The sequence below is a fragment of the Zea mays genome, chromosome 1 (assembly GCF_902167145.1).
Source record: "Zea mays cultivar B73 chromosome 1, Zm-B73-REFERENCE-NAM-5.0, whole genome shotgun sequence".
Classification (NCBI taxonomy): domain Eukaryota; kingdom Viridiplantae; phylum Streptophyta; class Magnoliopsida; order Poales; family Poaceae; genus Zea; species Zea mays.
The window spans coordinates 101,800,107-101,815,876 of NC_050096.1; the positions used below are offsets into that span (position 1 = coordinate 101,800,107).

The 15,770-nt window shown below is 41.5% G+C and overlaps 1 protein-coding gene across 1 annotated transcript; it reads left to right on the forward strand.

Annotated features, from left to right (window-relative positions):
• The first annotated feature begins 1,131 nt into the window (after positions 1-1,131).
• LOC103637710 (uncharacterized) lies at positions 1,132-12,872 on the forward strand. The gene is made up of 11 exons (XM_008660420.2): positions 1,132-1,468; positions 1,879-1,950; positions 2,974-4,062; positions 6,156-6,241; positions 8,645-9,432; positions 9,538-9,954; positions 10,058-10,634; positions 10,859-11,089; positions 11,168-11,292; positions 11,378-11,812; positions 11,901-12,872. Exons 1-11 carry the CDS (start codon positions 1,394-1,396, stop codon positions 12,578-12,580), a joined length of 4,575 nt encoding a protein of 1,524 aa, XP_008658642.1. The 5' UTR covers positions 1,132-1,393; the 3' UTR covers positions 12,581-12,872.
• Positions 12,873-15,770: the final 2,898 nt, after the last annotated feature.

Consider the following 15,770-nt stretch of genomic DNA (forward strand, 5'->3'; position numbering starts at 1 on the left):
GGCCTCTCGGCAAGTGAAGGCAAGATCCTAGTAGAGGCGTCTTCGACGGTCACCACAAGGTGAAGAGTACAACCAAGCGCGAAGACCTTAGGCCACCTCTACGAGGCTCAAGCTTCACCCAGCAATGGTGGCCCACTTGTAAGCCCCCAAGAGGGGTAGAGTATTAGGTGTGGTTGGGTCGATGAGTTTTATTATACTGTAATGACCCCGTTGTATGGAATATTTCGAGGATGTACCAGGTAAAGGTAACCCGAGCATAATTGCACTTAAGTCTACCTGCCCCAATGCCCTATCAACACCCCCGTTCTATAGATGAATGGGACACAACAAGACGCTACAGTTTCCTACCTAATATTTTGTCGTGCACCTAAGTCCTATTATGTCTCTAAGTGCTTTGTCTACCGCCTGTCAGCAGGTCCAACACCCCTTCCACCAAATACATTAAGATCTCATTAAACAAATCATTATCTTTTTTTGGTTCGTCGCTATCTTTTTCTGTTTCGTTCAGATGAACATCGCCTCCATCTGTTAGTTTTTTTCCTTAATTTTCAAGACGAACAACAACTCATCGGTGGTGCAGACTATCAATGCCACCACGTACGACCTCTAGCAGAACAACACCATAGAGGTGGCTCTCACACCAACTACTTCGCCAAGGCTAACGGAGATGTGCAAAGTCAGCAGGCAGCAGGGATGCAATTCCAAATTAAGGTCAAGCATGGCCACTGTCTGCGGTCGCGCCAGCACCAGCACCAGCACCAAAGGGTTTATTTTGCAAAACAGTTAAACTATATTGTCAAATGATATTTGGTAATGGTTTGGCTCCTTCGTAAAAGATGCTTACTATAGAAGACAAATCTAGAACTAGATTGGGAGCCACAAAACCGGAGGAGGCTGGGGATTGTAGCCCCTCTAACCTACTTTGGTTCTGTGGTTTCCAAACTAGCACCTAGAATTATTTCTGAAAAAGATAAAGCCGTGCCAAAAGTCGACCTCAGTGAGTTCAACTATATTTATCCGATTGTTTTTAGAATTAGAAGTTAACTTTGAATTAACCTGAATGGTAAAATAAACTAACGGACAGTGTTAGTTTTCTAAAATTAAATATTTGGTCCAATTTTCCCAATTTCTAAGCGCTATACCACCAGTACTGGTCTGTCTCGTCTCCTCGCCTTCCTCTCTTCCTCCTGTGCTCCTCCGCGGCGCTGCTGCTTACTCGCCACGCCAGAGCTGAGCGAACCCCACCCAATCTAATCCCCCACGTCTTAGTTTCCTTCTCCTAGCCGCACCCTGTCTCTCGCCGTAGGATGGAAGAAGAGCCGAGTCTGCTCGCTGCCCACGCTGGGAGTTAGGGCCGGAGGCCTGGCCGATCGGCGGGGGCGGAGGGAGGGTAATGAGGGCTCCGCAGGAGCGTAGCATGAGGGATCTCTACGATCGCACGCGGCACAAAGATATGGCAGCTCCAGAGGTGCGTTGTGTGGCATCCACCACGGTGCTGTAGCGTACGCGTTATTGTTGGGGACTTGGGGTGGTTGTTAGTTTCCTCAATAGGATGAGACGAGAAGATGCGTCTGTTTTTTTGATTGTACTCGATGTGCTAGGAGCTCGTAGATTTGAAGTTTTGCAAACGGCACATGGTTGTGCGGGGTTATGATTCAGGTTTCCTCACTCGTCTTTTGTAAGATGACAGTCGAATCGAATTTGATCGAATATGTACGTCAGTTTTAGTTTGATTTAGGTTTCCCTATTGAACATATCAATTCCTCTGAATCGAATTTCAGTCTCCAATCCAGAAGATTTCATGTGTTTTTAATGTGATTTTACAGCCGATGCTGCAGTTTGGTTTGGTGATTGATGTGTACTGTTTCTGCTGTGTAGGAATCAGTGGAAGGGTGCGGTGGAGGATGCGCGGAGGGATGGGAGCAACGGGCACTGGCCTCTAAGATGGAGGTGAGCATTGGAGGCATGTGTATTTCCTTGCATATGCATCGAAATATTTTGGTCCTTGAATTTCATTAGATTAGAATACTTGCTGCTCTTTGATCATCTGATGCTCAGAAGCAAGTTCCTTATAGATTGTTCCTCTTCGCTTGTTTATATGCCTCCAGTTTTGTTGTGGTGGAGTGTGATTCCGATCCCATAATGCTGTAGAAAAAGAATATGTTACCATGATTTCTGCATGTCCTGTTTTTTTATGAGCCATTGTCACTTCGGAAATGGAAGCTGCTTTTATGGTCATTTCATTACATGTTTATTTTTTATGATATTATGACACATTGATGTTTTTCAAGTAAACCTAATTTGTTTTAAATTGTTCACGAGACTATTCGTGTTGTCATGTGGTAGTTTTTTGGCGGAGCAGTCCACCATTATCTGAATTTGACTCATTATTGTTTATCTTGATATATCTTATGTATGTTTGGTATAGCTTTTATGATAATCTGGATTTGTGAGAATCTGAATATTGTTGGGCTTACGTGCAGAGGAAGATGAAGGGGTCTATAGGGTTTAGGATCTAGGAAGTGACAGATTCCTCCCATCACGACGACTCGGCGGATTCTGTGTTCACGTTGATTTGAACGATTTTCACCAAAGCGATTCTCATAGAAGCGGACTGAGAAGCGAAGCCTTTGGTTGCTAGGAGCCGATTGTGACGGCTAGAATCCGATTTTAAGCTGAAACAAACACCCCCATAGTTTTAGGACAACACAACAATTAAAAGGAAGTACTATTGTGGTCAAACCCTAGAACCGTTTATTGTAACATTTGTGTTTTGTTGGTTTAAGTGATGAGCTATCATCTATGCAGTTAAACCGTGCTTTCTTCCTGTTGTATCCATATCTTGAGTTCTTGACATACATGTAATGTTAGCTAAGAGTGCTACTTGTGCGGTTGTGCCTTTCATTCTTTATGCTTATTTTTGTTGTGCATGAGTAGCAATTTTAAGACTGATATATTGTTTTATATTTCTAGGACAAGACTGTGGTAAGGAAAAGATTGATATCAAGCAACAACACTCGTGTCAAGGCAGAGTCTGGCACCTGTAATGTCTGTTATGCTCCCTGCTCCTCTTGTTTACACCCACGTAGTCGATTTGAGGATTCAAATGTTGAATGTGCATCCTCTCAGACATGCTCCACAAGGTCGGAAGTAAAGAACAATTTACTTGTTCATAGGGAGAAAGGGCTCTGTAGTAAAGGAGATAACGATGATGAGTTTAGTGCAACCTCAGATCATGCTTTGTACTCTGTAACTGGTAGAAACAAACTTGTTGCAACATCATCCATTGCCGATGATTTGTCAGAGGTTGACATGCCATCAAAACGCAGGAGGCTGTTGAATCAAGACACAAGACTATCTAGAGCAGAATACCTTGATGACAACAACTCATGTGTTACTGGTATATCAGCAGAAGGCAAACTTCTTGTGGATAAGAAAAAACTGTCAATTTCTGCATCCAGTCGAGATTTGACCGCTAAAGCCAACAGCATGGCTAACCACAACAAACTAAGAAATCAATGTGTTGATGAATCAAAGAAAGGATCTGATGGTTGTGAAATGCATCCTAGCTCATCTGGTAGATTTTCCCCTGTAGATTCTCTTGTTATGACAAAAAAGTTGCTGCGAACCCAGTCTTCTGTCAGTGCATTGAGCAGATTATCTCCTAACAGGCAGGTTCATGAATTTGGGAAAGCAGTGGATAATTTATCTCATCAACCTTGTGAGAAGGCTTCTCTTTTGAAGAATAATGAAGAACCACGAGCTGGGCAATTGAACCCTTGTATAGCTGGTGAAAACAACCATGGCACGCTGGCAGGTTACAGTAATAGACATGCGGACAAAAATGATTTCTCATTGAATGATCTAGACAATGGCACCTTGTGCTCAAAAGATGAAATCCAAGAACATGGGGACATCACATCTAATGATAATGATAAGAAGAATGTGTGTGTCAAACAAGATTCGGATCAAGATTGTTCAATGGATATATCCAATGACAGAAAGTTGAATACACAACATGATGTGATGACAGACTGTGGCAATTCAGAAGGTTTGATAGATGTAAGTAACTCCTTTATTCCTTCTTACTCCCTTTGAACACAATTGCTGCAACTGTTTCAGTGGTTGGTATTGAAACTAGCCTTAATTGACACTGGGCTTGATATATAGATAAAAAAGGAATCTATTATTTATTAATTTCATTATATGTACCAATCTCAGTATTAGAATGTGAGATTATTAGATTAATCATTGCCTCTTTACTGGCCATATGGCATTTGTGTAGAAGTTAGAATTACAGCAGCTACGCAGCAGGCAGCACAGATATGGATACAGATACACGAATATGATAATTTTCTAGAAAACAGGATAGACGGATATGTTTTACTATTTTTAATAAGTAAATAATAATACATATTAAATTTGTGAAAGTCTAAAACTTGAGTAATAGTCACAAGAGATCCAAGTACAGATTAAATTCATTAGTTCAGTACATACAATCATATTTGATACATTACCAGATCATCTTGTAGGTTTCTTGTTTCACAAGAGATCCAAGTCCAGCCATATATACTGGAATGCTGGATGACTGCACAATTACTAAAAGTCTAAAATAGGAAGTCAGGAACAAAAAAAAACCCCTCTGCCAGTAGGGGGAAGACTGTCCCCATGGTATTATATTAAGAAAAAGCTCAATCAGAGCCCCGACCGAGAAAGGTCACAAAAGCTGCCCCCAGGTGCAGCATGAGGGTATCGGCCACGTATCTGATATGCGATGTGCTCCCTCAGTCATGTACCTGTGCAACTTAGTATGGCAGTGCGCTGTTCCTTTTTTGTTGTTGAAGATAGCTTGCACTTCTATGCTGATGGTTTAAATTGGTCCTGTACCATTTTTTCTTCTATAATGGTGCACAGCTCTCCTGCGTATGAACAAAGAAAAAAGATTTATGCCAAAGTTTGAACAAAAAAAGTCTTGTCCAATTCTGGAATACCATCTAGCACTACTTGTTGGTGCTTATATTTTGCATTGAATCTACTTATGTTAAACCTGAGAATATTAAATTTCCACGATCATGCTTTTAATTACAGGCGCTATCAAGTCATTATCAGTTCCAATAGTTAGAAGAGTGTTTTCAAATTGTCTAATCAACCCTAGTCACCATGGCAATGATCAACCTGACTATTCACGACTAATCCTAATTCATAACTAATTGTAGTGCATAACTGATCACCATGGCACCTATAAGCCCTACTAATCGGGTGACTTGATAACCTTGATAAGACCAATGCAAACAATTTGGTATATAGACTGTTCTTGTTTTAGATAACTATGTGGGATTCTAACATCCTTCTTGGCACTCAAATGGTGGAGTTTGCTGCACTTCACTGTATTATTATCATTGAAACATGGCAATCATTTTTATTGACCTTATCGCTGTTCAGCTGTGGTAACCAGTTGATTACTCTCAGTTACAATCACACATTAAAAAATGTATTGTGGCATTTGACTGGTATAAACTGGTTCGATATATTTTTGAGTGTATGGTTTTCACATTAACTAATGTGCCTACTTCTCGGTAACCAGTTCAAAATTCTTAGTATCAAACAGTGATAGTTCTGTATAATCTTGCAATTATCAAGCAAACCAATTGATCAATCTCCTTGATTGTTCCTGTTTATATATATGTATGTACATGCATATATATACTTATATAATAAGTTAATAACACGACCCTGTTTCTCATGGTTATGCTGCATTCGGTGCGGTTATGTTATTAAGGAGTTCTCCAGAAATGTGCTGCATGGCCTTTTTGCTCATGTGTGAAAAATATATGGAAAACTTCAACTGTGATGACTCTATATGATCAAGCATTTTCTTATTCTTTGTAATCAAGATGCGATGGTCATAATTATTCTTTAGTCAAGGTTCATCTTGCTCCTAACAAAAAAAACTTTATATGCAACTAACTTGGTATCTGAATATACATGAGGTTTTTTTCTTCCTATCTTCCTTTATGGCACTTTTGTTGTCAAATATCTGTATCTTATTTGCATATTTAAGAACTTTATTTTTACTATTTGTAATCATATTTTATTTACATACTTGTATGCCAAATTTGTTTTTAACATTTATGTTTGGATTGCATCAACCTCAGGTTAATGTTTGTGATATATGTGGAGATGTCGGTAGGGAGTATCTTCTAGCTACATGCACCAGATGCCTTGAGGGAGCAGAGCATACGTAAGTTACATTCTGTGATAGTTTTGAATCTGTTAGAGGAAATGAAACCCTAACCCTAATTTGGCAAGGGCTGTATTAATACATAGCCAAGTATATGGGCTAGGCAAGGCCTATTACATGTAATACACACACAATACACTAACACCTCCCGCAGTCGCAACTCTATCTTGTATAGATGTGAGACTGGATCAAAACTCCAAGGACACCGTGCGTGGATGTGAGCCCCTTAGTGAAGATGTTGGCAAACTGTGAAATGGCCGGGAACTCGGGATGCGGACATCGTTGACGGCGACACGCTCGCGGACGAAGTGGTGGTCGATCACCATGTGCTTCGTGCGCTGGTGCTGCATGAGATTGGTGGAGAGGTAGACTGCACCGACGTTGTCACAATATACGAGAGTGGCACGCAAGAGGGGGATGTAGAGCTCCTGGAGCACCTGTCAGAGCCAAGACGCCTTGGCCACGCCGTTGGCCACAACATGATACTCGGCCTCAACGCTGGACCAGGAGATGATGGTCTGCCGCTTCGAGGACCAGGAGATGAGGTTAGCACCCAGGAACACGACGGAGCCAGAGGTTGATCGACGCGTGTCGGGGTAGCCGACCCAATCAATGGCGGTGTAGATGATCAGGTTAGAAGTCGGAGAGGGCCGAAGAAGACCGTAGTCAAGGGTGCCACAGAGGTAGTGAAGAATCTGCTTAGCAGCGGTGAAGTGGGCTCCTGCGTGGTGTGCATGTGAAGGCACACCTGTTGGACCGCGTAGGCGATGTCAGGCCACAGTGAGGTACTGTAGAGCCCCGCGAGGCTTCAGTAGGACATCACGTCGCCGACCGAGGCATCGTTGGCGTCGGAGACCTTCGTCTGAGTGTCAACAGGTGTGGAGCAAGGCTTGTAGTCGGACATGATACTCCACTCCAGAACGTTGATGGCGTATAGACGCTGGTGAAGGAAGAGATCCTGCGGATGACACTCCACTGTGACCCTGAGAAAGTGGTGGTGAGGGCCTAAGTCCACGAACTCGCGTTGTAGGGCGGCAATCGTGCGCTGGAGGAGGGTTGCGTCGGTGAGCATGATGTCGTCGACATAGAGGAGGAAGATAGTGCTGTCGCTGCGTGAACAGGGACATGTATGACTTGGCCTCGACGAAGGATCCACTTGTCGGAGACCACTTTGGAGCCAGGGGGACACAACACCAAGTCCCATGTGTGGTTGGCCAGTAGGGCCGCATACTCCTCCATAGCACAATGCAAGTGGGGATCAACGAGCGCAATACATACTGAGGGGACAAGCGAGGGAGACGGAGCGATGGCGGTCGTGAGCACTAGTCAGTCGATGGGTCGGAGAACACCGCCTGAACGACGTGTGACCTTCGGATGGACATGGTGGGGTCACGATGTATGGTGGCTGGGTGATGCATCGACGGTTCGTCACGGGAGTGGGCCAGGGCATGGGGTACTCGTCGGAATAGGGGAGTAGTGGACCAGGCCACACACATTGCTAGTAGACGCATGCAGGATCGACAAAGCGTGCCAAAGGTGGTCGGAGAGATGGGGCCGCACATGGCGTGGTCGGAGGCGACGGGGCCACACGTGGTGCAGAAGAGGGGCGCTAGGACCGGGGGTAGGGGAAGAAGATGGATGTCGATGCATGGCGCGGTCGGAGGCGACGGGGCCACGCATGGTGTCGAAGAGAGGCGCTAGGACCGGGTGTAGGGGAAGATGGACGTCGATGCATGGCACGGTCGGAGGTGACGGGGCCACATGTGGTGAGGTTGAAGGGGACGAGGCCTCGTGGGGCACGGTCGGAGGCGGCGGTACCGTGCGGGGCGTGGGTAGAGGCGACGAGGCCGTGCATCCCGGGAGCGGTGTTGGTGATATCGTGGGTGAAGGAAGAGGAGGGACAACGATAGGATCAGAATCGATGAGGGTGTCGAGGTCGGTCGGTGGGGAACAATCGGCGAGAGGAAAGACATCCTCGTCGAAGACCACATGACAGGAGATGATGACGCGGTGGGTGAGGAGATCAAGGCACCAATATCCCTTATGGTCGGAGGAGTACCTGAGGAAAAGACAACGAGAGGAGCGGGGTGCAAGTTTGTGGGGAGCTGTGGGGGGGACTGCCTTGGAGGGAAGACAGTTGAGGAAGTAGGTGGCAGTGTTCTGTGCCTAAACCTAGTAGCGAGCGGGGAGAGAAGCCTGGAAGGGGAGGCAACGTAGCATGTTGGTGGTGGTGCGAATCATGCGCTCTGTTTGGCCATTTTGTGGGGAGGTGTGAGGACACGACATCTGTAGCTTCACGATGTAGCTTCACGATGTGCCGCATTATTTGTAAGGTAAAATGCATACGCAACATCCATATTTCACATGGACATGTTAGTGTTAACTGTTAATTTATTTTACTAGTTACTGCATGCGAGTGAAGATGGAAAAAGTTCCAGTTGGTGAATGGTTTTGTGAAGAATGCCAGCTTAAGGAAGATCAGAACAATACAAGAAGTAACTATGGTAACACAGCGGTTAATGTGACAGAAGGAAAGAATCAAAGGACAGAAAGTCAAAGCAAGCTTAAAGCATTGCAAATTGTTGTGCCTGATTTGGATGCTCCGCAAGTCACACACAGCGCACTGACAGCTGATCAGTGTGATGGTAGTAAAAGTTTGCATTTAACTTCAGCTGATACACAAACACGGCTAAAGGATACCACAACAGCTGCTGAAAGATTGGATATGAAGAACAAAAAAACATTAAGTGTTGCAAGATGTAACAAACTGCAAGTTCTTACATCTGATTTGGACACACGACCACACAGTTATGGAAAACCAACATCTGGAGTCTATAACAAGAAGAGTCGAAGTTCAGATTTTTTGTTGAACCACAAAAAGTTGCAAGTTTCTACTGACATGGAGTCGCCACTGTCAAGTGAAGGCCTACAAAGTCCACCCATATCATCCAAGAGACATGTAGAGAGCATGTCGTCCCCTAAGCCTAGGCTCTTCAAGACGGGTAGCCTTGGAAAGCATGATGTCATCTCTCGTGATAACTCATTTAAAAAATCTAACAAGGGAGGTTTAACTTCAGTTGATAATGTTCCGGTGAGAACTACCCAGGCGGCTAAAAGTTCTGAGACCTTGTCACGATCATATTCCATGGGGAACATGGTGAATGCTAAAGCTCCCATTCCTTCAGCAAGAGGTTTGGCTAAATTCTTTTGATATTCTATTTACAAGTAATCTTTGTTTTATTTGTTGTTAGTTTTAGTCTGCATTCGTATGCTAACCTTCTAGCTTTTCTTCACAGGCCTTTTATCCAAGCAGCTATCCTTCAATAGCACCAACAACGGACCAAAAGTCAAGCAGTTGGCTGATAAAATGTCTAGCAAGTTAAGACCTGCAGAACATTCCCCAAGAGATCCTAGAGATAAGGAACCAATAAAAAAGATTGTACAATCAGGATCTTTCAAACGCGAGGGTTCAGATTCCGTAGATGTTGGATCATCAAAACAAAAGCAAACATTTCATTTGTCTCGAGATGAAAAACCAGGAGTACTGAAGCCAATAAAGGAAAAGAATTTAACAGAAAGAAGGGCTTCTTTTAGTTTGAAAAAACCAAACATTCCTTCATCTCCAAGGTCTGACAGCTGTATGAAGTCAGGGGAAAGAAAAAATGATCAGCATATTTCTGGAACAAACATACTTAAAAGTAGCAAAAGACCTGGTAAGCTCTTCATTTACTTAATTATTTCTCAAGAGTAAGGGAAATGGAAAATCTTAGTTGCGCACCCCCCTGATGTGCTTTCTTTATGGTTTGCTTGAATCAGGATATGCTGAAAAGAATCTGAGGTACGATTTGTCCAGAACTGACAATGGCAATCAAGATGTTACCGTGCATCCAAAACCAATGGAAGTTTCTGGTAAAGATGCTTACGGAGTAAAGACATCTAATCCACTATTTCGATCCCAATGTGCCAAAAAGTATAGATCAAATGATGTTGAAGATGATGATTTACCCATTTCAGTGAATAATGTTAACATTGCGCCAAATGAGCATGCTGAGGTGGTTCCCACAATGTCTACTGCCATGACTCGTGAATCAAATTTACAAGATGTTCCAAGAGAAAGCACCTCTGATGATTTAGCTCCGAAAGTGGTTTGTTGCCAACAAAAGCTTTTGGAAAACACAGGAGATGATTCCTGTAAAACTTTAGAGGTGGTTCAAGATTCAGGCGATATATTGTCTGCGACTCCACGTGGTCTTCAGATGGCACACAATCTATACCCCTATGACAACAAATTGGATAAACCAGATTTGAAGAAGGAAGCTTTTGCTGATCAATCTTCAGCTCTTGGGAATCCTTTAAAAGATTTTGTTATTCCAGAGCAATCTTACATCTGGCAGTATGACCCTCTTCTCCTTTACTTCTGTTAATTAGTTAATGTTAGACCACTGTTTAGGGTTAGGTTAGGGTTTTCCGGTATTTACCTGATTACCCCTATTGTAATGGGACCTTGACCCACCTAAATCTTCTATATAATATACTCCCAACCCAGGATGGATTAGGGTTAGGGTTTCACATATTCTAACTGTTAAGGGTTTTAATGGTGATATCCTTTTATTTCAGGGGTAGCTTTGAGGTATCAGGACATGGAAACTCCCCTGAAATGTTCAATGGGTTTCAAGCTTACTTGTCTACTTGTGCCTCGTCCAAAGTTCGTGAAGTAGGTGAACAATTACCTGACAAAATTCAGCTAGCAGAAGTCCCACGGCATTCCTCATGGCCGCTGCAATTTAATGAAGTAAATCCAACTGAAGATAATATTGCTCTTTTTTTCTTTGCTAAAGATGTTGAAAGGTATCACTGTCCTCACCATTTTACTGTTTCATGAGTTTCAATCCTCTATACTAGCTGAGGTCTCCTGTCTCTGAACAGTTACGAAAGGGCATATGGGAAACTCTTGGATAACATGCTTCTTGGTGATTTGTCCCTCAAAGCAAATATTGATAACATGGAACTTCTTATTTTTCCATCTGATAAGTTGCCTGAGAGGATTCAACGTAAGTTTATCTTTGCTAATGTTACTGTCCTTTGGCAGGATTGCTCATTGCCTCCTTTTAATGGATTCTTTTTGATATTTTACAGGTTGGAATGGTTTACTTTTCTTTTGGGGCATTTTTTATGCCCGGAAAGCAAGTAGTCCACTAGAGCTTCCTACAAATAATTGTCCATTAGAACAAACCAATGGACCTGTTATCCAGCATGATATGGGTTCATCTAAGGCACTTCAGCCTTTGGGTATAGATTTGAATGAGTGCCCTAATGATGATATATCTGATCCAGCTCTTTCACTTGGATCAGAGAGTGAGAAATTTGGTGCATCTGTAGATTATAATGTTTTATCAGAGTCCAAACACGAGGATAGAAATCTGAATGCAAGTGAAGTACATCATGAAGAAACTGCTGGCACAAGACAAATTATATGGGGGCAACCTTCTGTAGCTCCCACTGTAACTAATCTTCCCACTATCTCAACAGGAGTTCATGACATCGTTCCGGATTATTCGGCTGCTGCAAAAGGTGGTGGCATCTTTTCATGGGATAAAGCTACAGATCAATTCTGGATTTATCCTTGCTTCTTGTTTAATCCTTATATTATTCATTTCAGATAGCACAGGAACAGCAGGTGGAAACAAAATGGAGAAAGCAGATCAGAATGAAGCTCTCTTTTGTTTTTCACAGCAACCAGGTGCAATTGGATCGATCTCACATGAGATAAAACTTAAGAAACATGGTCTTCTGCCTTCACATTGTCATTTTAGTGGATCAAAGATATGTGATGATCAAACCAAATCGACTCCAAGTTCAGATATGGGTTCTTTGGATTCTCACCTCACCAACAAAAGGCAGAAGACTTATGGGAAACACTCTACTTGCATTTTTGGAGATGAAATGCCACCTATTAAATGCTTGTCGAAGATACATCCCTTACCGGCTGGACAGGATAATCCAGTCGATGTTTTACATTGTCACAGGTGTCCTTCAGATCCTGTCTCTCTTAAAAAAACAGTACCTGATCATATCATCAACGTGCTTTCATCTGACGATGAAGATTCCCCAGAACCTAGTACTAGCTTAAATAAGGCATCACTGAAGGCAGATGAGGGCTCCTCCGCTTTATTGTTACTTTCCCTATCCATGGTGGCAACGAAGCATAATCTTTCTGGTTCAGATATTGTAGATGATGAACCACTGTCTCTATCTCTTGGATTCCCCAGTGTTGTCGACGGGAGTGAAGATCAGGAGATGAAGCAATTTCTGCCGGAGAAGCCAGGCATAAACACTTAATGCCCCCTTTAGATTTGCGAGTGTACAGTTTTGTGCTATGTTTAGCTGTAAGGAGTTTAGACAGGGTAGAAGTATATGGTATAACCGTTAAATTATGAATAATTTTCCTTTCTTTTCTCTCACTGTTATATGCATCTGCTGCTGTTGTTAGTGATACTGGTCTGATGATGTTATTGCCTGCTGTATTTATGTGATATATGGTGTTAGTTTCTTTAAGACATTATTGGTATGACATAAAAGGATAGATCAAAACGTGAATGTTTATAAATTCAATTTGCCATGGCTTAACTTACCCCAGGTTATTAGGTGCATCCCAAATTTGCACGTGTCGTCTGTCGTGATGAGTGTAGTTATGTTCAAGTTGCCTTTGCCAATTATTATAATATGACGGCTTTTATTATTTAGTTTATTCTGCATTTTGTTTTGCCAGTATCAATTAACTTTCCATCAGGGTTGAAGATTATTTTCATGGTACGTATTTTTCACCTCTTATGGGATGTTTGTTTGAGGCTGGTAATTTATTATCTTATTCGCTATTCCTATATTTGGAACTTATTAACAGAGGAACAGAGCATTCGGATAAGGTACCGAAGGATCTCATCTTTCCAGATTTTTAAAAAAATTTGTTGAAGGTAATGTGTATGGTTTTATTTGATGGGTATGGCAAGCTGCAGATTCTCCTTTCTGGAAGGCAATTTACCATGCTCTTTTCAGTTTTGGCAGGTTCTATGTTTCCTTAGGATACCGTTCATGCACAAGTCGCCCCCCGGCCCCTACACTCCCACACTACTGAATTAACAAAGGAAAAATATACCCTTTTTTTATGCACAAGTAGGGCCTGTGAGATAGACAAATTTGTTCATATTCTAGTTATATAGGACATGTGAGAATCATTTAATGTATCGGACGAATTGGTTCTGACAGGCCCTAAACACATTGTAAGTGGTGAACTAGAACATGAACAAATTTGTCTACCTCACAGGTCCTAATTGCACATATTGCTGTTTGTTGTGTGGTGTAAGAGCCCAAGTTGTGTTCATGGCTTAACTAATGCAACAAGGTAGCTTGCAATCCATTTAATCCTTAAATTGAAATCTTATGCTTTCTTCCATCTTTGAACTAACGCTTCATATGCTTATTTCTATGTTGTTGGTTCTTATCCATTATCAAATTGCTCCACAAGTCTGCATCTCTTGGGTCAGTTGCTCGCACTGGTGGTTGATTTACAGCTTTTGTTTCTTCCAGCATCACCAGTAATTTCACCTTCACTGTTATGAATTGAGGTTCGAGTCATTTGGTTCAATTTTTGTATCGATCCCTCAATCAAATTTGGACCTTATGCACCAGAAACTATTCCTGCAGATATCAATTTTTCTTGAATTGTTTCAGAGCAAATCTGTGGTGCTCCTTATCCTTGTGCTGTTTTAATCCAATTATGTTCAGTATAGCTCCGACATGTCAACAAAATGTTAAGGGGCTGTTTGGATCTCTTAATTTTGATAGAATTGTAATTTATTTAATAGAGTAGGTTATTTGATTTGGATTTTGATGTCCCACTACTTTCTAAAGTTTAAATATAAGTCTATCCTAAATTCATAGAATGAGGGATAGTAATTGATTTTATGTATCACTAGTCTATGTTTCTACTTTACAACTTATAACACATTCTTTAGCTCACTCCCTTACAGCTATAAGAAATGTAATATATAAATATCTTCTCTGTATGGTCAACAATAGTATACAAATATATTCTATATAAAATCATACTACGAGGCGTTTGATGCATTCATTTTGGAGGAATTAAAATTTACTTAATAAAGTAACCTATTTAGCTTAGAATTTGACATTCTACCAGTTTCCAAAGTTCAGATATAAGTCTATTTCAAAATCTATGGGGTGGAGGATAGGAAACAATTTTATGTATAGTAGAATATGATTCTACTCTGCAACTTATAGGGTGCTATTTGGTTCATTCCTATATAATAAAAATATAGCACATATATATCTTCGACATATTATTAATAATAATATACAAATATATTTTACATAAAACCGTATTAACTTAATTAATTTAATTAATATGTATCTAAATAATTACTATTATTAAAATAGAATTCAATTTCAAGGATTAAAATGAGGCCTTAGTTTAATTGATCTATGTGGAAATTACTATTATTAGAATGTAATTTAATTCTAAGGATTTAAACTGGGACTAGAAATTTTCTAGGAGGCCATCATTTCGATACACTGCAATATGGCTGTGCTCTAATAAAATCATACTGCTTTACCAATGCTCACAAGTACTCTGGCATAAGGCTGTAGTACCTTGTACAGTGTGCTTAATAATCTAACACTTCACAGGGTAGTGTTTTCGGGTCAGCCCATACTCAGCCTAAGTTAAAGCATGCTCAAATAACCGTGGGTTTCTTTCCCTTTTGCATTTTTACATGTTGCACCGATTCAAATTACTTGAATCAGGCCAGCCTTTTATTTTCATCATTCTAGGTCGGTATTCTACATATACACGAGTTACACTGTTTAGAATGGAGTTCTTAAGTTTTAACATCATAGAATCACATATAGAGTCAGGGCCTGGACAATGCGCAATTGCGCCTGTTGATCTTACTAGCTCAACACTACAGGAAACTGGTTAAAGAACGTGGGTGAAAAACCGTCGAACTTAACGTAATAAGCCGTCGAACTTACCGTAAGAACGTGGGTTTACCGACGAATATAGCCGACGACGATTTTTGAATGAACTTAGAGAAGTAAGTTCGACGGCCCCGTCGAACTTAACATTAAGAACGTGAGTACCGTCGAACTTAACATTAAGAATGTGGGTACCGCCGAACTTAACATTAAGAACGTGCGTTTTTAAGTTCGACGGGGGGCTGTTGAATTTTTTCCCATAAGTTCGACGGCACCCACATTCTTACGGTTAAGTTCGATGGGGCCACGTGGCCGTCGACCTTATGTATCCTGCGTGGGTCTGCGAGGGACTGCACAATAAGTTCGACGGTACCCACGTTCTTAACGTTAAGAACGTGGGTACCCTTTTCCAGAAAAAAATAAAAAATACAGAAATGAAAAATTAGACAAACATAATATCACATGCAACACAAAATATCACATACAATACATATTTCAAACACATGGATATATGTTTATATCACAAATTCACACAAGTCCA